Below are 24,323 nucleotides of genomic sequence, written 5' to 3' on the forward strand. Positions count from 1 at the left end.
TTATTTTTCAATCAGGCATGTTCATGGGCACCCATTACGTGTAATTGTGATGGCGGATAAACTTGTTGATGTTGAGTTGGCAGTTTGGCTTCAGCGTGAATTACTTTCGCTGTCCTATCTATTTGTTTTGAAAGAGCTAACTTCATTTGCAGTCTTTATAATTTAAGCACATGGAAATACAGTAAAAGCCACTAATTTGCTGACGCTGTACGGTGTTTTTATACGTGTCACCTCGCAGCTGTGCAGCCAGGTTCACCTCAGTCCATGTTAGCTAGCGAGCTAACACACCTCGGGTTGAACTCAGACCAACTTTGAGATTTTTAGCTATTTTTATTTTTTAATCAGTTGTGCTGGAGGAACGGATGAAGTCTTTATCATGACACTGAGGAAAGGTAAGTCAGTTTAGAGGATGCATGTCTACAGTCGTGTCTAGATAGTGCCATGCGACTAGAAAAGTTCATTACAGTGATACTGAGGCAGACAGGTTTGTGGCTTTCACAGTTCCCACACTGACACAGTCGGCCTATGCACCACAGCTATCATTAATTTAAGATCCTCATTTTGTCTTTCAGTAAACGTGGTCATCCTCGTGTTGCTGGCTGTAGCCTTCCTGATCATAGTACAACGTAATCTCCTCAACCTCAGCGACATTTTGCACAAGGAAAACCCAGGTATGTTTTTCTTGGTGTAGGGGAAGTGTACTGTACAATATGTCAGCTCAGGGTTCCCACGGTCATGAAAAACCTGCAAAAGTCATGGAATTTCACAATCACATTTCTTAGGCCTGGAAAAGTCATGGAATTGGTAAAAATCATTGAAAGTTATAGTCATAGAATTGTGTTATGTGTGTAATTATTTTTTTTACAGTAACCTTTCATGGAGAACCTTCCACGAAATGCAATATAAACTGCAAAAATAAACTGAAAATAAAATTGTCCAGGCTGCCTTAAAATTGTAAGGCGACTGAATTTGAAAAGACATGTAAAGGTAATTTGTAATGTTTCAATTTGTCTCAAATTTGGTTAGCTTAAAATTTTAAGGCAGCCCAGACACTAACTTTTTTAGGTTAAAAGAAATAGTTTCTATTTACAGTGTGTCAAAATAAATTTCTGTAGCTGTCAACTTAACATAGCTGTAATATGTGTCGATGTGTGACAACATTTTGTTTACCATCTCATGCGTTTCTTCACGGTCTCCTCACGTCTGCCTCTCCCTTCATGTATGCCAACTAGCTGAAATTAAATAGAGTTAGAGTTAGACTCTAATATGTTTGTAAAATACCAGACAAGTTTGGCAAGACTGTTCTTTAAATTATGGGTCCCTGAAAAGTCAAGGAGAAGTTTTGAAATTATGGCCATGAAAATGTGTGCTTAACCCTGTCAGCTGCTCTGTGGGGTACACATACTGAGAATATCAAGTGTAATTTTGTTGTGAACATTTCATCAGACAAACTCAGTGCATTAAAAATGAAGTCTTACAAGTCATTTGTGAAATCCTAAATATGTGTTTATCCAGATGTGGCGATGATTCTTCCCTTTGAATCTGAGTTTTCTCCGGACCTCAGACAAGAGTCAGTGAGGAAAGGAGAGGAGATCCCTGTCCTCATCACTGCTGCTGAGGAAAGACTTGGAGCGGTGATCGCTGCCATGAACAGTGTCTACCAGAACAGTAAAGCCAACGTCGTCTTCACCATAGTGACTCTGAATGACACAGTGGAACACCTAAAGTAAGACAATGGAGCATTTCTGCCTCGCAATATCATGCATACCGTTATATTACCTTAGGCATTTTAATGTAGACTTCTAATGTCTTTATGTACACAAAGAGGTATTTGTGAATTGTTGTAAGCCTTTCTATTTGTTTTATTAACAGTGTGTGGCTCAGTAAGACGCGGCTAAAAAATATCAAATACAAGATTGTTATTTTCCAGCCTGAGCTACTCAATGGGAAGATATCTAAAGATCCTCAGACACTTGCAGCAGCCAAACCGGTGAGACAAGTGAATGTTTTATCAGTGTGCCAGAATAAATATTCATGTTACTATTTATAGATGTTCATCTCATGCAAACTTTGTTTTAATTGTATTTTTTCCAGTTGACTTTTGCCAGGTTTTATCTACCTGTATACATACCCGAGGCAGAGAAAGCAATCTACTTGGATGACGATATTATTGTACAAGGTAAGACACCACCATAAAGGAAGAGAATTACCTTGGCTTTTAACTTAATGGAGGGTATTTTATAGCTCCTTGTCAGTCAGAAAATTAGTTTTTCATGCACCTGATGTACTTTGTAACTCTCAAAAATAAACATGTTCTAACAGCACAGAATAAGTTCTCTGTAAATGACCCCAGCAAATTGATTTGATTTCTTTCATAAACAGCGTAAGAAGACAATGACCAGCCTAACAAGACATGGCCCAAAAAGTAGCACGATATTAGATTAAAAAACAAAAAAAGTTACACAAAATTATCTGAAAATGTATACATTTTTTTCTTTAACATAATCTAAAATGTCTGATTATATTAATGAAAAATAGTTTTATGAAAACATTTTCTAATAAACTCTTCCTTTTTTAAAAGCACATTTTCAGGTTATTTTCTTATCTGCTTTTACTCATTTTTTTTTTTTGCAATTTGTGGGACATTTCTTCAGATTTCAAAGGGTTAATAATGGATTTATTTCTCGTTCTTTTGGCTTTCAGGTGACATTCAGGAGCTTTATGAAGCAAACCTCAAACCAGGACACGCAGCTGCCTTTTCTGATGACTGTGATTCTGCATCGGCTAAAGGCATCGTTCGAGGGGCTGGTAATCAGGTGGGCCTTCTCTTGCATGAGTTTTTTCAGCTAGTATGTCACAATGTGCAATGTTTCTATGCAAATATGGTGACATTTGGTTATATAATGAATCCTCTCCTATAGAATAACTATATAGGTTTCTTGGACTTCAAGAAGGATCCTATCAAGAAGCTGGGGATGAGGGCCAACACGTGCTCCTTCAACCCCGGGGTCATCATCGCCAACCTGACTGAGTGGAGGAACCAGAACATCACCCGGCAGCTGGAGCACTGGATGGAACTTAACACCAAGTACGTTAGTCACACCAGTGAAAAGATGATTGAATATGAGGCAGTCTCTCATGCTAAAGATACAAAAACGAATGACCTAAAAATAAACTAAAAATCCAGATTTTCTTTTCTTGTACCAAAATTGTAATCACGCAAACTCTTTCTGTTCATTTTGAGCTGCATTTGTTTGTTTCCTTAGGGAGGATCTGTACAGCAAGACTCTGGCTGAGAGTATCACTACCCCCCCACTCCTCATTGTTTTTTACAAACGTCACTCCACGATCGACCCAATGTGGCACGTCAGGCACCTTGGTAAGTTCTGAACAAATACTGAACAAATACTGATTCTAGGAAATTAGAATCAATAAGACTTTTTATGCATCTGTGCCGGCGATAGATGTGGCCTTAAGCATTGTGTTTTCAAATTGTCTGTTCCTACGTCCTATTCTCACGAATGCGATATCTCAAGAGCACCTTGGGGGAGTTTTCTTCAAATTTGGCACAAACGTTCATTTGGACTCAACGTTTAAGTGATCAGATTTTGTCTGTGGAAGGTGATATTCTGGCTACTCTGGAACTGCCAAAATATTGGGTGTTACCCCCAGGCCGATAGCCGATGGTTTCCAAGATTGTATGATTATATACCCAAGACTTGTACTGCATGAGCATTTTAAGAAGCATTTAAAGTTTACAAAGAACTGTTCCAACATTTTGACAGATATACCAGTGGTAGCCATCTTTAACTCCTGGCAAAAATGTGAATAAGTCCACTTCCTACATATTGAACTTTTTTTTTTTTTTACAGACTTTGTAGGCATTTTTCTGCTGTAAACACATCTAGGCAGTTACGCTAGAAATCATACCTGACATAGGAAATTCTGTTCTTGGCAATGATACAAGTATTCAGGTCAAAAGATTTAAGTGTTTTTGACACAAAATATATCGGCGATATGACATTGTCATATGATGGCAAATCCTTGTTTTTCAGGCAGTACGGGTGCTGGAAACCGCTACTCCGCACAGTTTGTTAAAGCTGCCAAACTCCTCCATTGGAATGGACACTACAAGCCCTGGGGGAGAACATCCTCTTTTCCTGAGGTGTGGGACAAGTGGTTCATTCAAGACCCCACAGGAAAATTTCATCCCGTGCGAAAACACGCAGCGGACAATTAAAATGAAAAATTAGTTTCGGGAACTTTTGAGCAGCCTAGCCCGCCCTGTCCCAGCAGGACCACGCCTCGCGATATCTCAGGAACTTGTAAGGCCCTCCCACTTGCCAGCATACATGAGTTCTGTCATCCTCCAAACTCATAGACCTGTGTACACTCACGTTCCCTTAAACACAGAATTGACCTTTTTCTTGTATCCAGCACATTGTTATTGCTCATAGCGCACAAATGTTTCCTGAGTTTAGAAAGCCGGTGCCCTTGAGATTGCTTTGACTCATGCTTCTTTAAATGCTCTGCTAAAACTGTTGAAAACAGATTGTTACACTGAAGAGGCAGAAACTATTTTCCTCCCCTCGAGAGCAGCGTTACATCCTCTTCATGATTAGAGCGTGTTGCATCTGAAGCACGTGACATTAATAGATGTGTGCGTCAATCCCAGTCGGCAGTAATACGATATCTTGTGACAACGTGCCAACAACCATGTACACTAAGAGCCATGTCAAAATAATGATGGCTTTGGTAGGTAAGATTACATGCAGTTTAATACTAATGTAGTTTACTTGCAAACTAGAGTTTATTGTTACCTCAGCGCTAATGGTATGGTACAGTCCCAAACTTTTTCACACACGTTCCCCTCAGTTATTACTTTAGTCTGATTGATAATCACTTAAGCTGTGCAGATGCCTCATGTCATTACCTCAATTCAATACTTCCTGTGGAAAAGTAGTTTTATACTTAATCACACATACAATTATTTATCAGATCATTATAGCAGTGGTCTGTGCTCAGTGCAGTTTTCCATCACAAAGACAGAAAATGCTTCAACTCCCTCTTCCTCTATAATTCCAGCATTTTTAAATAAATTACAGCTAGTGGTGCGCTGCTATTTCCATTTGTCCAGCCTATCAGTCACATCTATGCCATAAATGAACACTAATTCAGTGCAATACTGCCGCTCATGCTGAACAGTCAGCGTGGTTTCTGATGGTTTTATATGCAGACCACTCGGCTAATAGCAGCTCCGCAGAAATTGAAGAACATGTTTGCACAATATTTTCATGCTTTTTATCCATACAGTTCACTCAGAATTTTATACACATTGAAAAGCATTTGCCTTGCTGGTGTAAATATTTGTCATCCTTTGTATATTACATGAAATAAAAGTTTCATTTTTATCATTTAAATCTTGTTAATTTTATTTTCTAACTTTGAGATATTGCATTCTTAAGAATGAGACAGACGAGGTCACAGTGACCTTGACTTTTGTGCTTTGACCACCAAAGTCTGACAAGTTCTGGAGCCCCAGTGGACATTTGCATAAAATTTAAAGAAATTCCCTCAAGGTATTCTTGAAATATAGCACTCATATGAATGGGATGGACAGACAACCCAAAAACGTAATGCCCCTGGCCTCAGCTGTTGCATAGGCATAAAAATGCAGCTCAAGCATGAACATGTTGCAGATTAAATTCATGATTTTGGAAAAACACAGCAAGAATAACTACCAGCTTTGGGCTTTGCAGTGGGTTTATTTATAATACGTCATCTATATACAGTTTCTGCATGAACACAAATAACCTCTGGACACTTAAAACACCGACAGCATCTGGGAAAAGATGCCAGCAGATATATACATGGCCACTTAACAGATAAAGTCAATTTTCTGGGCAGGGGTTTGTCCTAGACAAATTCAATTGAATTATCAATGGAAAATGCTGTCTGTGATAAAGGTCAGTCCTTGTCTGGAAACCGTCCTGCTGTCTTCCAGAATCAAAGTTTGAAAGGAGGTCACAAACACGATCGACCAGGCAGTGCCTTTCAAACTGTGATTCTGATCAACTTTGCCCGTCATGAGGTGGTCAAGAGCACCCTGACAGTGACTCTTTACGTCAGCACATTAGTTAATGCTGACAAATCCAGGTCTGCATGTCCTCCAGACAGAGAACGCAACGCTCATTTAAAGTCTGTATTGAAGTCATAGGCGTCATCTGTTGTAGCTGCAGAGAGGCTGATGTCAACGGGAACTGACCGGAACTGCACATGGCCTGGTTTTTCTGGAAAACAATGCAAGATGTAAAAAAATGAGGCCTAATAGGTGGAGATTTTCATAATAAATTGAAGGACATTTTCAAAACAGAACTTACTTTTAAGTGAGGCTTTTTTTGGTTTCTCTGGTGCTTCTGCTCCATTTGCCTCCTCTGCAGTCTGTTCAGACTGCAAGCAAAATAAAACAAAACAGCTATTTCAACTTTTTAAAGTCCAACAATCCCTGAGATACACAGTGATTTCAGTAAGAAAAGTCCAGCCAACAGGATCAGAGTTGGATTAGAAGTCTTCATAAACAAATCAAGACTTGAATTTTTGTCCTCATTTCCAGGAGACCAGACTGAAAACATAATTAGAAGCAGCTGTATTGTCTGGCAGTTTTCCAGAAGGACAATTTCATTTATAGTTACCTCATTATTCTCATCATTCTGCTGTGGTTCCATCTCTGCGGCTTCAGCACCACTTTTATCTTCAGAGATGTCGCTGGCACTCAGCAGACCTGCAGTCTGGCCTTTAGACGTGAAGCCTATACTGCTGGCCTGGCTCGGGAATTTAACACCTAAAAAAAAAAAGGAGAAGTTTTCAGTTACACAGAAAGAAGTGACAAGAACATTGACAAGTCTGGAGTCTAAAGGTTCATTAGTGGCCCCAAGTGTTCATGTTGCTCTTTGCACACGGAGAAGAAAACCAGTTGATACAGCTGACTGACCTCCAGTGCTTCTGTGTTTTGGAGCTGTGCACTTTAACATTTCCAATTAATGAGACTGCAAACTTTACACCAAACTGCCACATAAAGAATCACATTAAGCAAACTGCTACCTTTCAGAGTTTCCTCGTTGCCCGTTTTCAAAATTTTTAGATCCCAGCCGTTCTGCATCTCAGCAACAATAGCGTCGGATATGTAGGCGGGCAGGCTGTGGTTCTCCGGTGGCTTACAGTGGTAGCTCGTCTTGGGTCTGAGGAGACATGAACCAGAGACACAGACTTCTGTGAGATCATGTACGACACAGCGCTCTCTGCTCTACTGAATGAACTCACATGACCAGCATTTCCACCAAAAACACTTTCAGGACTGTGCCCTCAGAACCCATATTGACATGTACCTAAATACTTCATTTGTCTTGGGTCAATGCTCCATCCAGCTTTTGCTGTATTTCTCCTTCACCAACAATGATGAGGAACGTCTCCACCTAGTCCATCGTCCACAAAAGTTGTGGTTGATTCCAACCAAAAGTAACTGTTCCAGTGCATTAGGAACTGAACTGAATCGGGCTGATGGTGGAAACGAGGTTATATTAACAGTTACCTCGGCACAGTGTTAGGATCAGAGTTGGATTAGAAGTCTTCATTATTAAATCCAGACTTGCATTTTTGTCCTCATTTCCACACTGGTGCACTACAGCTCCCCACCCTTCCCAGTCCTTCAGGAGAATACAAACGCTCACCCTGTCCAGTCTGCGAGGAAAGCTGTGGCTGCCTGCTCTGTGTTGGGGACTGCGCCCTTTTGCAGATATCCACGCTTTTTGGCGAACATGGTTAAAAACTCCACCGAGTTTCTGAAGTCAGGGACATTGTACTGAAGCATGATCTGAAACCATGAGAACACATGAAATGAAATTATTCAATCTTCTGAATTTATAGAAGAACACACAAATCCATCTAACCAGAACACGTCCACCAACCAACCACAACACGTCTCCTGTGATGAGAACTCCTCGTACCTGGCTGTGGTCGCACTGTTTCAGCAGAGTCCTGACAGCCTCCAGCACGCTCTCCTGGCCCTCCTCCACCTGCAGGCTCCTCAGAGCCATGGAGGCTGGCGGGTTCAGTGGTGATGCTATGATTCCAGGGGTGTCTATTAGCTTCACGTTCTTCAAGATGTGCACCTCCTGCATGGATCTGAGGGGACGGTAACAGGTAACATTTGACTATTGGGATTTACTACCAAAAAGGGGGGGGCTAAGAAATATGCCAATTAAAACTTAGAACAATTTAAAAATATTCTCACAGATGTGCAGAATTCGTTAGAAAAAATGCCATTACTGTGTTTAAATTCATGCATAAGATCTGCCACTCACTTTGTGATGCCTCTCTTGATGCCGGCGTTGCAGGCGAGGATCCCCTTCATGCTGTTGATAAGACTGCTTTTCCCCACGTTCGGAAAACCTGACGGTTAGTTTGCATCAGAGGTGAACATTCAGATCGTGTATTTCAAGCAAATTTTAAAGAAATGAACACAACCAGAATCTTAAAGGTGTAACCACAGGACTGCATACACGTCTTTTCAAACGGGGACAGACTGACGCTCCTAGTTATTCATTTTTGGTAAGAGGCCAGCAGGCAGGTAGGGGGCAGCCTGACACGCAGAGCGACTCGTGAAACTGCGGTGCTTGTCTCACGCACATGCCCTCTGTTAGAGTTCAACTGCCTCAGCCTTTTTTTCTATGCAAGTCGAAACATGCAGTGCAAGTCAATGGATGAGAGACTGATCCTTGATATTCATGAGTTCTTTAAAATGTAACAGTTATTATGCACATTAACAGCTGAGCATCAACACAAGACTGAATCCATCAGGTAATTGTATGCATTATTTTAGCAACAATAACTGTCTGTGGTTGGCATCAAAGACTGGGATTGCCATTATGTATCATCAAATCGCTCTGCAACTAGAGATAAATTATACCGTTTCCATGGTTACCATGCTTAGTGCACCTGTAGTTTACTCATGAAGTGCTTAACTGCCTGTCTATTTAAGTCAGGAGCAGTTCCAAGCAAGTACCATCAGAAAACACCTTTAGGATAAAGGATTTTAAATCTTTATAAAACTCAAAACTTCATCTAAAGCCACAGCTGACAATACAATCTCAATGAGCTGCAGATTTAAGTAGGAAAAAAGCTGTGCTTACCAACTACACCCACTCTGAGTGGAGCTTCTTTCTCTGTCTTCGCAGCATAACTCGAAAGCAGCTCAGTGAGAGGACTGTTTCCGAAGCAGGCTGCTGCTCTGGACCTGTCCAGGACTTCATTGGAGGCGACTATCCGGCTCTTCCTGGCTTGCTGGTGAAACAAATGAAACATGGCTGATGTAAAATGACTGTAAGTATCATCCACAAATAAACACTTCTTTTAGTTTGTATTTCAAGTCTGAGTAATATAGCATGCAAATATTGTAAAAATATTCTAAAACACTTTTGTTCACAAACACACTCATCAGCTCTGCTTATGACAAAGCCAATTAATAGTGCGGTTTGTGTGTTACTCTTGGAGGTTATAACCAGTTATAACAGCATAGCACAAGCTGCTTAACCTTCTCAGTCCTCCACATTACAATAAACGGTCAACCTAAAATTAGCAGCAGTTTGTTCTTGGAAATAAACCAATTCAAACTATAGGAGGGAAGGAGTGGAACAATTCATTTCCTGCCTTGAAAAGTGGAAACTGTAGCCTCGACCTTCTTTGGTTATTGACAGCTGACCCCTCACACATTTGTATTACAATTCATTTAAATTCTGGATATAAAAATGCTAACTATGTTGCAAAAAGCCGGATGAAGATGAAAATAGATAAGAAAACAAGAGTTTAGAGGCTTTGTAATTGAGACAAAGGGTAGGTAAATGCATCCAAACACTGACATGATTCTAAAATAAAGGGTCACCTACCAAAAAAAAGTTCAACTGTGTTCATATAAAGCATTACAGGCTGCAAGTGGAGACATTTGTTTACGGTCATGTATGTGTAAAATGCACCTCCTACCACTGTTTTGTCCTTGATCTGTGTCGATGCTTTGAACGCCACAACTGGAAACTCCAGTTGCAGACACTGTATCCACTTCTCCACATTCTCCTTTGGCACCAGATCTACAGCACAGAAAATCAAAGAACATTTACAGTCATTACAAGCCATTTTCACACAAACTTACAACAAACCTGCTCATCAGTGTGTGTACGTGACTATATGATAACATGGCGTCTCATGTCTACTTACCTATTTTGCTTAAAACTAAAATCAGTTTCTTGTTGCCTTCCCTCTGCAGCACCGCCTCCTCCAACTGTGGACACCTGCAGCCCAGTGGATCCCGAGCATCGAGGACCTCTATTACTACATCAGATGCATCAATAACCTGAGAAAGTAGAGCGGGAGATCAGGTTGAATATTATCAGGTTCCTTTTCTAAAGTAAAACACTGACTTGCACCAGGATGTTTTACCTTATTTAATTCAGAACAAATGTACTGTTTGGAGTTCTTGTCTGGGGCAGACTGTTTCCCTGACTTCTTTCCAGCCTCATCCTATGGGAAAAAAAGACCACAAAAATGTAAAATAATTCAACAGTGGAGCGATAAACATTTTGAAATGATGGATTCTTTTAGTGTTTTACCTGCCGAGCCTTCTTGGCTTTGGGTTCGGTTTCTTGACTGGTAGCCTCCCTCTCCTTTTTCCTCTTCTGTGCTCGCTCCTCTTTTTTCGCTTGTTTCTTTCTCTCTTTTTCTTCTTCAATCTGCCAGACAAAACAAAAAGCTCAATCGTTGCAGCTATAACAGTAGACTATACCATGAGATGATCTTAGCCGATCTGGAAGTGACACATTTATACAAAGGTAGCTGCTGTGATTAAGTGGATTAGAGGAGCACATGATGCAGACCTGTAGCCTCCTCTGCTCGGCCTCCCTGAGCACCTCCTCTTTGAAGGGAGCGCTGCTGGGAACTCCGGGGTCCTTCTTCACTCGTTTGCTCACTCCTTTCTTCTTTGCCTCTTTTCTCAGCTTTCTGGCATGCTCCCGGACCTACACACACGAAAAATGTATCTTAATTTCCTGTGTACAATGAAACTAGTTAGTCCAAATGAGGTCTTAGTCAGCAGAAAATATCTCATCTCGTTCACAAAGGCCTCATCGTCCATATCTTATCTTATTAGTATTAAGAGACAAAGTTATACACTTACCTTTTTCTGTATTTTATAGCGTTTGGAGCATGAGACCCGCTTACTTGCTTTCTTTAATTCTGAAGACAAAATATAAAAGTAAAGCAGTTTAATGTCGGTAAAATAGTTGACGTTAGCAAAAGCCGAAGCTAAAGCAAACCGACAAATAGTGACTGTTAACAAATAACACTGTTAGTTTATTAGCTTGTTGAGTTCACCGACCAGAAAAAAACATCTAAATAAACGTAGTTTTTATTCGCTTATACGATAGTGGGACATCGCTATTAGTGATTACTTACTTGGTCGTCTCATCGTGGAGCTCAGGGTCTGCCAATGTGCCTGCACTGGCACTGCACGTGGAGGAGGAGTGCACAAGTTTGGTGTTTCGTCATTTCCGCTTTTGTCAGCGCAAGTTCCGCCACCTGCCGACCTGGAGTACTTATATGATCATAACTGTTATTATTACTGTAATAATAATAATAATAATAATAATAATAATAATAATAATAATAAAAATAAAAATAATAATAATAATAAAAATTATAATAATAATAATAATAATAATAATAATAATAATAATAATTTAAAATTAAAAAGTAATTTGAAGACATGATATGATTGCTATATGTTGTCAATAGGTTCATTTGTGAAAATGACTAAAGCTAATTCCTAAGTTGTATCCAAATTGTGCCCAATGTAGCCAGTTGTTAATGTTCAATACCTTTTTACTTGTCGATGCATTCTGAATTCTGTAACCAGTAAATTAAAGTAAATCAAATCAACACTGCATGTTATAGATTCTTCAGATTTGTGCTGACTGTTACAGAAATCTTCTTTTAGACTTTGGCAATGGTACTGATGCTGATGATGAAGATAGTGACGACTTCTATGCATTTGTATGCCTCATTTAAATGTGTTAGATATTTTACCTTTCTGAGAAAACTAATTTAGGAGGCTCTGAGGTAATTAAGACAGCTGGCTTTTTATTTTTTTTTTATGTGCCGAGCATCACTGATTTCTTCTTTAAATATATGACCATGAAAGCAAAGGATAATGCTTAACTATTATTTGCAGACACATATCATAGAAACATCGTAGAGTTCTCATAATTATGACATAGTTTGGTATAAATACTGGCCCCTTCACAACATTATGGTATGTTGTTCTGTCACAATAATGGCAGCAGTTGCTGGACTATATTTTTGACTATATTATGTGGCTTGATTAGTGTTATCCCACTTCTTAGTTTAATGCATGAACACACTACAACTTCTAAAATGTGAAATACTTGGTTTAAATTAAAGGCCTGTTTAAGATTTCTGTAGCTTTTAAAACTTTGATCGTTGCATATTTAGTCATTACTATTTAGTGTTTCAGAGATTTCAAGATTTCAAGACTTCAAGATTTGAAGTCGTGTTTTAGGTAGCTTTATCTAAGTCATGGGGTCACAGGGAGTCTGGGGGGAGCGATGCAGAAGGAGAAGGCGAAGAAGAAGAAGAAGAAGAAGACATAACTCCGGGTCACGTGATTGGGTCGAGCATCTTTTTTGGTCCATTTTGGATGAGAGCAAGAGCTCCGTGCAACCCAAGAAAATGACCAAACTGCAGTTTTTAAACGTCTTTTTGACTGAGCGTCTCATGCTTGCTGCGCAGGAGATCTACAAATCTGTCGAGGACACGATCTTGGAGTACCAGGAGGAGATAGCGATCAGGGAGCGGGAGAACGACCATCTGAGACGCAGGCTGCGAGACGCTGGGATTGAAATATGGCCAGGTTAGCTCCGCTGAAAGCTAACTGTGCAGCTGCAGCCCTTTATGTCCCATCTGCTGAGTCTGTGGGGTGGCATTAGGGGGTGAAATAGAAACGACCGCGTACAGGACAAATGTAACAACACAGCCAATAGTCTCAGAATCTTGTTGCCTCACTTCCAAACAAGTTAACTTTAGCCGTTAGCGAGCGAGTTGACTTTAGCTGCTGTTGTTGTGGAGCGGCTAGCGCGTTAGCAACCTTTGTTCGTTAGCCAACCAGCTAGTTAGCCGACTAGCTACTCTCGAGTTAGCATATAGCTATACCTGTGTACTAGTGTTCATTTTGACGTACTAACTTAACTAATTAACGATTTATTTGACAAGGACAGACGCAATTGAACACCGACAGAATAAAATGCCACAATTCACTTGTTGTTTCACAGTGTTTTGCTTACGCCAATGTTAAAGCTCCCTGTCTACAGAGAGTACACTTGTGACTGAAACTGCTGTTAAACTGCTCTTAAAGAAGCTATTATTTCTTATGACTGTAAATACGTCACTTTGACTCTCGTCTTTTTGTAGAGATGTTTTACACACTCTATCAGTGTTTTTTTTATGTTTGCAGTAGAAAATTTCCCACTTGTATTCAATGTGAAATAATGCTACACAATCTCCGAAATATTATTGGAGTAAATACTTAATGTAGGCATTACATACACTATTGTTGACTTTATATGTCAGGATTTACCAGGATTTTTTAAATAGCAGATATATCAATATTTCAAATAAGAGACTCTATTGCTTAGGACATTGTTTTTTAACTAAACTGATCAAGAAACAAGAGGCATCAGGATTTTGGACATTTAGCACTTCTGCAACACAGTTCCCATGTGGATCGCACTGCTCATTGTACTGTATGTTGTTGATCATCTTGGTTAAAATGTGTACATGTTGTGCATCACCTTATTTCCAGGTTTCAATGCAGATATTTCTGTAAAACGTTTCAGTTTCAGTTAACAAGGTATTGAGTTGAGTTCTTTGCATATTTAATGGAAAAAGTTGTCTAACTACAAATAAGTTAAGGACCAAGTCCATTTTGATATTCATAACTATGAAAGTCTGTTACCTGCCAGAGCCATTCGTAGTTCAGCAAGTATCGCACTGTGCCCCATGACCATGGTTGTGTTTGCAGCAATGAAGTTAACATTTTTAATTTGGGTCTATTTCCCAAAAGCATAATACAGAAATCCAGTGTAGCAACTAGGTAAAGACAGGTGTAAATAATTCAGATAAATGCACACATATAAAGGAAATGACACATGTTGAGTACTTTACATTCAACAACTAATAATAAAAGCTTAGGTGCCACTGCTATGATGAAAAATATTCTCAGCTAAATTCAGCTAGGATCTGTGGAAAATCCAAGTTTAATCTGCTATTTAGGTTTTGTCAAGTAGTCCTCTGAGACTCTTTCTCCTGTCATGTTCTCAGATCGTCCATCCATGGCACTTTTAGATGAAGAGGATGGTGAGCATCCACGGCGGGAATGGAGTCCAAGCATGGGGCACGAAGAGCGCATCCCTATTCAAATTAAGGATAAAAGAGATCTCCGGGCCAACCAAGGAGATGACCAGCTTCGTGGCCATGGCTCTTGCAGCACACCAGAGAACATGTTCACTCCCCCGCGTGTTGGAAATGAATATCCCCAGGATGGCCCCCACACATCCAACCTCCCTCAGAGTCAAGGCGTGGAGAACAGGGAGAGGGATCCCGCATCTCGAGGCTCCTCGAGGCATGTGAAGGTAGAAAGTGGAGGAGGCCACAGAGGCTCTACTTCCTCCAACAGTGGCGCCCAGCCGCTCGCACCAGTCAACCCAAACTGCTCAAATGAGAACAACATTGACATTATCGGGGTGGAGAATGGAGGACAGATGGTTGGTGCTAAGGGAAATGGAACTGGAGCTAACAGAGGACAGGCCTCTCACATGCGCAACCAAGGAGCCAATGCGGTGGACTGCCCTCATCAAAAATCCCCCTTACAAGGCCACATGTCTTCCTTTTGCTGCAAGGTTTGCGGCGAGGCGTTTAGTCACATTGGTCATCTGCATGTGCACGTTCAAGTGCACACTAGAGAAAAACCTTACCGCTGTGGAGTATGCGGGAAGTGCTGCAGCTCCTCAGGCAGGCTCCAGGAGCACCAACGCAGCCACACGGGAGAAAAACCATTTCGCTGCCAGATTTGTGGAAAGGGCTTCACACAGATGGCTCACTTGAAGGTACACATGAGGATCCATACAGGGGAGAAGCCATACAGTTGCCCTGTGTGTGGCAAATGCTTCAGCCGCTCTGACAAAATCAAAAGGCATCTCCAGACCCATAGCCGCGAGGGAACATATTTCTCAGGGCAATGATGCAGGTTGTTAAACAACCCATATTGATGAGGGAAACTTTCCTGCGAAAAGCTAAAATCGCTGCCATTAAGACAAGGCTTTTTCTTTTCTTCCTACTTTCCAAGAACTAGGAATTCTGCAACTCTTACAGAAAGTTTCTTATCTAACCTAACACTTCTCCATGCCATAGTCCCTCGATAGAATTTGTATTAGCCAGTTTAGTATGTCATTTACTTAATTTTGTACTTGTCACTGAGTATTAAATCTCTGCGACACAATTTGAGTTATTAGCTAGCCTTTCTGAATTATCTAGCCTTTCCTTAGTCTTATAATTAGCATGATAAAGTCTTCCACACATGCCTTTAAACTGAGATGCATTGAGAAATGCAACAGTGTTCAACACGGTCACGGCTTATTATCAACCTGTCACTTCATATCCATAAGTTAACACTTGAGTTTAAAATCTGCAGTCTTGACATCCATCTTGTAATCATTATTTTAGGACCCAAACTTATGAGTAAGTGCATGAAATAATCTCCATTTTCTCAATTAACTAGAAAGTCAATGGCCTGACAAATGAAGCCTGTGTGTCTTCTGGCTTAGTCTAACACTGCCAGTAGTAGTTTTTATGTAGCACATAAACCAATGACACAAAATTTTGGCTAACAAAAAGCCACTGAAATGCGCCTGTAAACTGAGGACTTGACTGACTTACAGTGAGAGGTCTGATCTGGCACTTATTTCCAACATAATTTTTCTTTTTTTCACCTTAGTGCTGTTACATTGTTGCAGAGCTAAATACTGCCATCTCACATTGTCAGTGCTTCATGTTTGTCCATCGAAATATGGATCAATCTATTGTGAGACTGCTCCACTATTTTGTGAAATAATGTGATATTCTGTAAAATACCACTAGTCTCGATTGACCATGCATTTTTGGAACTTTGTGGTGTCTTTTTTTACCGACATGCACTATGGCATCTGTCTAACACGGTGCAGAAATTCACTCTATAATAGGGCCGTACAGTATTAGCTGAACCTGTCTGTGGTTTTTTTGGGGGTCTCAGTCCGCAAAGATTTATGTTCACCTGTGTCTCCACCACAATAGTCACTTACATGTGAGGCATTTTTGGATTGGCCTTAGTTGTGGTTGATTTTCAGAGGTGATGGTTGGTTTATCATGGAATCAGGTACTTCCTCTGCCTATCTTGGACTGACCCCCTGAACAGTAGACCCTAAAGTCACCTTTCTCCTCTCAGGACTAATGCTGCATTCATAACATAAGGGCATACCAGAAATATGTCTGACTTTAACCGGCTATTATAAAAGTCAGAAACTCAGGGTTTGTGAGTTTTTTAATGGCATTTGTCCTTGCTTGTTGCAGAAATAAACATCACAATAACAATAACAATTCAAAACCTAAAAAAGACAGTTTGCATCTGGAAGTCTTCTAAAGGGATAACTAAATAAAAGGATACTTTCAAAGTATGTCGGAGCATATTTGCAGCTCTAGGATGTGCACCAGTGAACCCTTCATGTGTGATGAATGCAGCATGAGACAAGTACAGCACGTCCTCACAGCTGACCAGCAGCCCTTCACTCACAGTCTTCTCTGGGACACTTTGCTCCCCCTGCACACTCACTCTACTGTACAGTGTTGTATCATTGCGTATTAAATGTTATTTTTTAATAAAGTAGTAACTGAGTATCCATTGTAATTGTCTTAATTAATGCAAACAGAGCCAACTATAAAAATCTAACATGAAATGGTGCTGATGAATAGTGTTTTATGCATATTGGTCAGTTTTGGAGCTGGTTTACTCCAGGTATTAGTAGGCATTTCAATGATCCGAACGCAAGTGGACAGCAGAGACACATCGCCTCTCACACCTATGCTTGTTAAGTTAGTGGTTGTGTCGGTACAGCTGGAGATACCACTGTTGGCAGATTTCAACGCGTCTCTTCCATAGGACAAAACAATGTCACACAACCCTTCACCCTCTAGCTTAAAATGGCCAAGTTAAAGAGCATTAGTGCACTGTCACCAAAGCAACCACCACCTCCTGCATGGATGATGTCATTGTTAAGGAAGCATCAGGATGCATTAGCATTTATACTTCAAAAGATATGTTGTCAAATGCATCCCAGATCACCATGGCAAGTGGTTTGAGTGATCGGATCACAGTGAGCATGTTAATATGCACAAAAAATCAGTTTTTTGCCCTTATTCAGAAAGAGACAATATTCTTGCCAATCTGTTTACATGTCCAATGAAAATCAATATTCCACTAATACTCCCATTTGCATGCGGATGTGCATACTCCAATTTTTTGTTCCCTAACATGTATATCATGTCAAAATAGAAGTAAAACAGCTGGAACTGCTTGTCATTTTGCTTCTTTGTAAAGAAATAGGATTTTGCCACACTGTTGGCAGACTTGTTTGATTCTTATCTTTCCTTCACCTTCTTGAAAAGGTTGCTGCTGCAACATTTGTGTGTATCCATACACCAGTTGATAAATAAGTAACTGATAAAGCTTAAAAACAGATGTGTTTTTCCTACAGACCAGAAATTATGCAATGTATCCATGACAACGCACAGTGCCAACAGTAAACAGACGAGAGGCCGTGTGTTGCAAACTGTGGTAAAAACCCCAGTTGAGAAAAATATTCCACATTGGCTGTATGCATGCCCATATATTGGCACTAAAACCTGAATAATACCAGCATATTTCACATCTTAATTACAAAAACATAAATTAACAGCCTCTTTGAAATATGCAGAATATGTTGCTTATATGACCCCCATCAGAGTCAGAATATTGTCATGCTCTGAATAAGAGGGGAACACAAAGCACAGGTGTAAAAAAATAAAATGAATCATGGCGTTGTGCATGCTGGCTCACTGTCACACTGTCATGGCTTACTGGGAGACTGGAATGGAGCAGAGCCATCATTAATGTTATTAGTAACACCTGTGCTTTTCCTGCCCTGATAAGTCAAAATGTCAGCAGTGGAAAAAGCCCACCGGGTAACAATATATATCTCCATTACTGTAATTCAATTTTAACTCTGAATCCGACCGCTGTCCATAAAAAGTAGTCAATAATATAAAATTGATGCAAAGCCAGTAAGTAACTTGACAAGCAATGAGTAAAAAAAAAAAAAAGAAAAAAACTGGTTCATGCTGAAAGAGCCTCACTCTGAGTGTTTGTAGTTACAGATTTTCAACACCTGGTGGAGTACTTTCCATTTCAGCGTTTTTCATGAAGAAACAAGTCAGTGTTTTTAAAATTGCCATCTGCCACAGAGGTTTTTTCAAATATGAATGACTGAATAAATGAAATGAGTGGCTCTCTAACAGTATTTATACCTCAAATGAAAAGAAAATAATAGTTTATTAAAGGAACAACTAGAAACTGGAATTTGCCATTACCAGCATTAGATCACATAGCCCTGTACTATGTTCATTCGCTCTACACATTATGAATTCATTGACAACTGCTATTGTAAATGCATCTGACTGGATGCAGCCTTGTGCTGGACCATGTACACAGCAGCCTCCAAGCATAATAACTTTGCAGAGAGTACATCAGTAAGAAAGAGACACAGTCACTGAGAGCCATAACAAGCTTTATGCACAAGTTAATCATTCAGAACGACTGCAATATGTTTCCACTGACATCTTCATGATGTATGCCTCTTGAGATGTGAAGGAGGAATACTCACTCAGTCCTATGATATTTATCACAATATCATCATAACAAAGCATTTTGTTTCCATGTCGACAATAAAGCATGTCTGCTAGCAGCTGTGAATATTGAGACGAATCACAAAATGAAGGACGACTCAGCAGATTGCACCTGGGCACAGCCTGTGATTTGCAGCGAGATGCCACATCTCCTCAGGGTACCAGTAGACAGGAAATGGTGGATGCACACAACGGCAGGAACAGCCAGGAGGTCCAATGCAATGAAGCCAGGACACTGAGGGAGATGCAGCCGATACGCTACATTTCATTTACTCATATTAAATGTCAGTAGCAGCCAAACAGAGGCTATTGAGATAAAGTTCCCTTTTAGGCAAATCGGTCTGATATACCAGTGTACCAAGCTATCTGCTCTGTTTATGAATAATTACATTACCCAATCACATGCAATCAAATCAGAACCCTGCGGTGTAATCAGCCTTCAAAATCAGATGATGACAAGCATAAAGGGATTTATTTGAGGATCCCTTTCACTTACTCAGAGCCAGTGTTGGCTCCCACATATAAATACATACTTTGCTAAGTGATAACAAGATATATACATTTATTCAGCACAGAATATGCAGCAGCCCTGTTGTCACAAAAGGTTTGCACACCTCCCTCTGCATTTCATTAATTCAATCTATCCCTTGCTAATTTGAATGACTGAGTCTCTTATTGCGAAAGTGTTTTCAAATTGTATTTCATGGTGAGCTTTACCTGAAGGCTTTTTGGGGGTTAATTATAAGCTAGCATGTTTTTTTATACCTAAAATATGTGATTAAATTTCAAATCATCAAAAAATATATTTTCTCAGTTACTATACCTCTCATGTTATCTGGCTTAGCAGCGAATTTTGGCCTCATTTTCCCCAGGTTTTGAGATATACATTACATCTCTGAGACTTCTCTTTCTTTTTCTCAAAGAAATGTGTGAACAAAGGACATTGTAAATATAATGTGTTTGAATTTAGATTGCAGTGTTTCTTTAGCCTGCAATTCTTTAGTCTAGAACAAGATGTCCAGTCCATGTCAGGGGATCAGAATTTTGGGAAAATCCCTGTACATTCTACAGATCTGTGCATTACATGTTTGGGTTTGCCTTTAAAAACTTGATAAATGTTCACCTGTATCTGTTCAGGGATCAAATGATGCCAGGTTGAAGATATGTGGGAAGCATCCACGTTATTACAGACATGGATATAAATGGTAACTGCAACTTGACTGGTTTTAGGAGGCATACAACCTAGAAGCAGTAATTCTAGTTTTCATTATTGTTCAAGTAGTCTGTGAGTAATGAAAGGTTATTTCATGTCCATAAAAAAAATCCTAACCAACCTCACTCTCCCCTACATTTATTGATTCAACAGCAACTTCTCTTTACAAAATTAATCTCACTCTGGATAGTGTTTGCAGGTAACATTTTTTATCTGGACTGTTTCTTTGTTTAAAAGAAATGTGTTCAACTGTAAAATGGTAACAGTGAGCCTGATTTGCATTTCCATATCAACCTTTGAAGTACAGAAACAACAGAAATACAATGAATTATTTGCCATGTTGCTTCTAAGCTGATATATATTGATTCACCGTTGCAATTGCATTCATAAATGGTACACCCAAAAAGTCATCGTGGCCTACTTTTGTCAGACAGTTTTATTACAAATAATCTCCTGACTTCCATGAAAGGAGACATTTGGCACAATCACCATGTTATTTACATCTAAAAATTGCAGAGAGCATCATTATTTTATGAGCTCCAGAGGTTTCAATGTCTGACAGCTGTTGATTGATTGAGGGCTGAGATGAGTGTTCCCCAGGGATCTCATCCAAATGTTGATGGATCTCCAGTTAAAGCATTTAGTGAAGATGTCAGCTCATAAACCATGTGGCTGACATGAAGATATAGTGTTGTAAAAATGGTTTGTGGTCAGTAGATACATGTAGGTTAGAGGCAGAGTGTAATGGAGGTGGATAGCAGTAATGGGGTCTCATGTATTTTCTAAAAAGTGTGTCACTTTTGTAAATAGATCTCTGAATGAGGATGAACATATTTCAACCACAGTAACCAGTAATTCATAAAAAGAGGTATCTCATTTGTATCTATCGTACAGGACAGAGAGAAATCTGCCCTATAATGTAGGCTATGAATAACTTTAAAGAGGACCTATTATACTTGTATGTGATGTAAAAGTAGGCAGATTTCTTCATCAGGTCATCTGCTCCTGGCACATTAGGCTCCTAAAAAGTGTTTACATTACATAGCCTGCACAGCTACATGTAGCTACACGCTAATGTCAGGGAAACGTAATCTTTGTTGGAGATTTTGTTCATTTCTCCCCAATTTCAGATCATATTCCTTCTGGAACATAACTGTGTAAAGTAGCCTTTATTGGTGATTTTTTACAGGAGAAAGTGTCGCCTTACACAGTCATTCTCGAGTTGCAAGTACACTGCTACATTGGGCTACATGCTAGCATCAGGAAAACATATAATCTTGGTTGCTGTTCATTTATTCCCAATTCTAAATCATATTTCTGCCAGAAAATGTCTAATTGCGCTGAGAAGCTTTCATTGGTAATTTTCAACAACAGAAAGTGCTGTAATTCTCTGTTGCAATGATGGCACAGAGAAACTGGCTCCGAAGTTACATTTGCTTTGTTTTTTTCAACATTAGTAACACCAGGTTGTGTTGCTAATATGCTAAGTGGCTAACTAGCATCATGTAGGTCTTCTGGGTTCCATTTTTTAATGATGAATGCTGCTGGTAGTGACAGTCATTTCCTCTCACACAGGCACAGAACATACATGCTAGTAAGCCACTGGCTGTTTTTTTTTGCAGTGTTCAGGTAGATATGAATGGCTGGGTCATGGTTTCGTATTACACTGTGTTCATTTATCATTCGTTTATTCACGTTGTTTGATTTGTGATCTAACTGTGCAGTCAGTCAGACCCTGCCACTCCTACTGCCTGCCCTCATCAGTAGATTCTCTCCACCTGCTCATCATCACTCACCTGTTCCTCATTCCCCCATTACCTCCTTACTATTTATACTGGTCCATTTTCACTTGCTCTCTGCCAGATTGTCTCTGTGCTCCGTACTTCCAACATCACATGTCTGTCCTGTGATTGTTTTTATTTAGATTTTGACTTTGCCTGTGTTTTGGGTTCTGCCTCAGCTCAACCCCTTGTTAATTTGTCAGTGGACTGGAACACTTTGTGTCCTTGTACTTTTTTTGCTTTGTTCATCTGCCCTCTGAGTTTAATCTTGGGTTTTTCATCTGTGAACTGTGACAGACTGAGACACAGGTGACATGAGGCAACGCAACAGTCAGCCTTTGTTGCCACTTGAGTTCTTTGATGTCACTTTGGTGTGTCTGGGCCTTTAAAGAGACAGATGCTAAAATGGAGCATCTCAGACAGAGGGTGAATACATTTGTTTAAGCACAGACAGTTTGAGGAAAACACAGTTGAACAACAAACTATGTATATATGTTCCAGTAGAATCCCAATATAGTAAAAGTAGTAAGTTTTTTTTTACCAATAAAGTAAAAACCTGAGCATGACCATAATTTATCCCCTTTAAACAAAACATAGCCTACTGTCGCAGATGTGTAGTGTTGTGGATGACATATCCTGTCAGCTACACATCTATTGACTTTTCTTTCACTCCAGGGGAACGGCATTCATCGCTTTAGAGCTGTCTGCAGGGAGCCCGTACACTATTTTCCTGTGGTCCTGCCCAGCAGGCAGCCACTCCAGGCCTATCTGGGAGAACAGAGTTTCTATTATCTCAGTCATGCAGTTATTTACTGGAAAATACCGTATGTAAGAGATGATCATGACAGTAAAAAGCAAAAGCAAAAGTAATTTAACTTAAGGATCAACATCATTCAGTGTACATCCTGTGTCAGTTCCAAAGAAATTACATAAATTACGCAAAGCATGAACCAGTCTTTTACTCTATTTCCCATGCATCAACAGTTTCTAGTTTAATCGGAGAGGAAGCAGTGTGTGTGCCACTATACATAAGATTTCATCATTAACACATAACTTGTGATTTAAATGTCAAACAGCCCTTAAGGATTTTGCATTTTACTCTCCTTCTGTGTCATCACTGTGAGTTTGCTACACAACCATTGGAGATTTTTAGCACGTCACTGCTTCCACAAAGCATAAAAAAAAAAAAAGTTAACTTACATGTTTTGTTCAGCAAGAAAGTCTTAATAGTCTTTCATGATTTCTGGAGCATAAGTTCAATTTCCTGAAGTTACGTTAGGCTATAAACGAACAACACCATGCTCAAATGACTTCAATATCGCCATCACAGCAAAGCTGTAAAGCTGTGCTTGGCGGGATGATGTTCTCTAGTCTCATTTCGCCACTTTTTTTACTGAATGCCTTTTTTAAGTAACATAAAGGCTTCAAAATTCATATGTGAGGTATTTATTGAAGTATTTTACATAGTAGAAGAAACCGTGAGTGCAAATTCACTAACTAATTTCCAGGTTGTAGGACACCACCACTCATTTCTACACCACTCAATTGTGTAATGGTAGCTCGCTCAGAGTTTAATTTGCAACAGTGATAACAAATGTATCATGAAAGTATTTCTGCTGGCAAGTATGTATTCAGATACAGCCAGCAGAACAGTTTTCATTCAGCAGATGTGTAATTATGTTTGGTAAATGCCAAAAAATGCCACTGATATATATTGATGCTGACCTGCTTATAACAATCTAATACAGAAAAAGACACTACTTCTTTAGTTATGTGTATTTACGTGAAGAAATGTCAGACAGCAGGTTGCGGCAGCTGATTTTGGCTGAGACGAGCAGTTGGCTGATTCAGAGTGTTTGCAGCTTGACTGAAGCTATCAGTTTTCTGAGTTACTGAGCAGATGATTCAGATCAGTCTTATAAACTGTTTTGACTGCATAGATTTAACGTGAAAGATTGCCTAAATATTGTCGGAACAATTTAGGTCAAAACATTTATCACTGTCCTGTTGTTCAGAAAAAGAATCTCGCAACTGTGTAACTCCACGATAGAACGTTGAAGTTACAGCTTTTATTTAAACAAGACTTGTTGACAAAACCTAGACAGAAAACTGCCTTTTCAACTCTGCTTTTAGGTTCATGTTGATGATTTATAACCCTTGTGAAAATGATCTAATCGATCCAGTGGCAAACATCATATCTTTTGGGATGTTTTCATTTCCCAGCTATCTCTGGTTGAACC

At 39.7% G+C, this 24,323-nt stretch overlaps 3 protein-coding genes and 2 non-coding genes across 5 annotated transcripts; 2 read left to right on the top strand and 3 right to left on the bottom strand.

Moving 5' to 3' along the window:
* Positions 1–46: 46 nt before the first annotated feature.
* glt8d1 (glycosyltransferase 8 domain containing 1) lies at positions 47–5,420 on the top strand. Its single transcript, XM_042501037.1, has 9 exons — positions 47–392; positions 573–671; positions 1,516–1,726; positions 1,873–1,990; positions 2,095–2,179; positions 2,704–2,816; positions 2,922–3,088; positions 3,267–3,379; positions 4,056–5,420. Exons 1-9 carry the CDS (start codon positions 377–379, stop codon positions 4,238–4,240), a joined length of 1,107 nt encoding a protein of 368 aa, XP_042356971.1. The 5' UTR covers positions 47–376; the 3' UTR covers positions 4,241–5,420.
* Positions 5,421–5,745: 325 nt separating this feature from the next.
* gnl3 (guanine nucleotide binding protein-like 3 (nucleolar)) lies at positions 5,746–11,582 on the bottom strand. Its single transcript, XM_042501024.1, has 15 exons — positions 11,500–11,582; positions 11,222–11,280; positions 10,923–11,063; positions 10,659–10,778; positions 10,489–10,569; positions 10,267–10,402; positions 10,036–10,139; positions 9,189–9,339; positions 8,361–8,448; positions 8,004–8,181; positions 7,728–7,870; positions 7,102–7,238; positions 6,693–6,841; positions 6,381–6,450; positions 5,746–6,290 (listed from the first exon to the last, which is right to left on the bottom strand). The coding sequence occupies exons 1-15, from the start codon at positions 11,510–11,512 to the stop codon at positions 6,190–6,192; spliced, it is 1,671 nt and encodes a 556-aa protein (XP_042356958.1). The 5' UTR covers positions 11,513–11,582; the 3' UTR covers positions 5,746–6,189.
* LOC121961644 lies at positions 7,594–7,668 on the bottom strand. Its single transcript, XR_006107068.1, has one exon. It is a non-coding gene; the product is annotated as a small nucleolar RNA SNORD19 (small nucleolar RNA).
* On the bottom strand, positions 9,471–9,604 carry LOC121961652. Its single transcript, XR_006107070.1, has one exon. It is a non-coding gene; the product is annotated as a small nucleolar RNA SNORA47 (small nucleolar RNA).
* Positions 11,583–12,739: 1,157 nt separating the features above from the next.
* LOC121950319 (zinc finger protein 497-like) lies at positions 12,740–17,044 on the top strand. Its single transcript, XM_042496278.1, has 2 exons — positions 12,740–12,973; positions 14,440–17,044. The coding sequence occupies exons 1-2, from the start codon at positions 12,793–12,795 to the stop codon at positions 15,357–15,359; spliced, it is 1,101 nt and encodes a 366-aa protein (XP_042352212.1). The 5' UTR covers positions 12,740–12,792; the 3' UTR covers positions 15,360–17,044.
* Positions 17,045–24,323: the final 7,279 nt, after the last annotated feature.

The sequence above is a fragment of the Plectropomus leopardus genome, chromosome 2, assembly GCF_008729295.1.
Source record: "Plectropomus leopardus isolate mb chromosome 2, YSFRI_Pleo_2.0, whole genome shotgun sequence".
Classification (NCBI taxonomy): Eukaryota; Metazoa; Chordata; class Actinopteri; order Perciformes; family Serranidae; genus Plectropomus; species Plectropomus leopardus.

Excerpts from the sequence above, each read along its gene's own strand:
- glt8d1 (XM_042501037.1), top strand. Across the intron at positions 1,727-1,872 it reads GACACAGTGGAACACCTAAA|TGTGTGGCTCAGTAAGACGC; the intron begins GTAAGACAATGG and ends TTTTATTAACAG. Across the intron at positions 3,089-3,266 it reads TGGATGGAACTTAACACCAA|GGAGGATCTGTACAGCAAGA; the intron begins GTACGTTAGTCA and ends TTGTTTCCTTAG.
- gnl3 (XM_042501024.1), bottom strand. Across the intron at positions 10,779-10,922 it reads CCGAGCAGAGGAGGCTACAG|ATTGAAGAAGAAAAAGAGAG; the intron begins GTCTGCATCATG and ends TTTGTCTGGCAG. Across the intron at positions 8,449-9,188 it reads ACTCAGAGTGGGTGTAGTTG|GTTTTCCGAACGTGGGGAAA; the intron begins GTAAGCACAGCT and ends ACTAACCGTCAG.
- LOC121950319 (XM_042496278.1), top strand. The coding sequence starts at position 12,793 with ATGACCAAACTGCAGTTTTTAAACGTCTTTTTGACTGAGCGTCTCATG. Across the intron at positions 12,974-14,439 it reads TGGGATTGAAATATGGCCAG|ATCGTCCATCCATGGCACTT; the intron begins GTTAGCTCCGCT and ends TCATGTTCTCAG.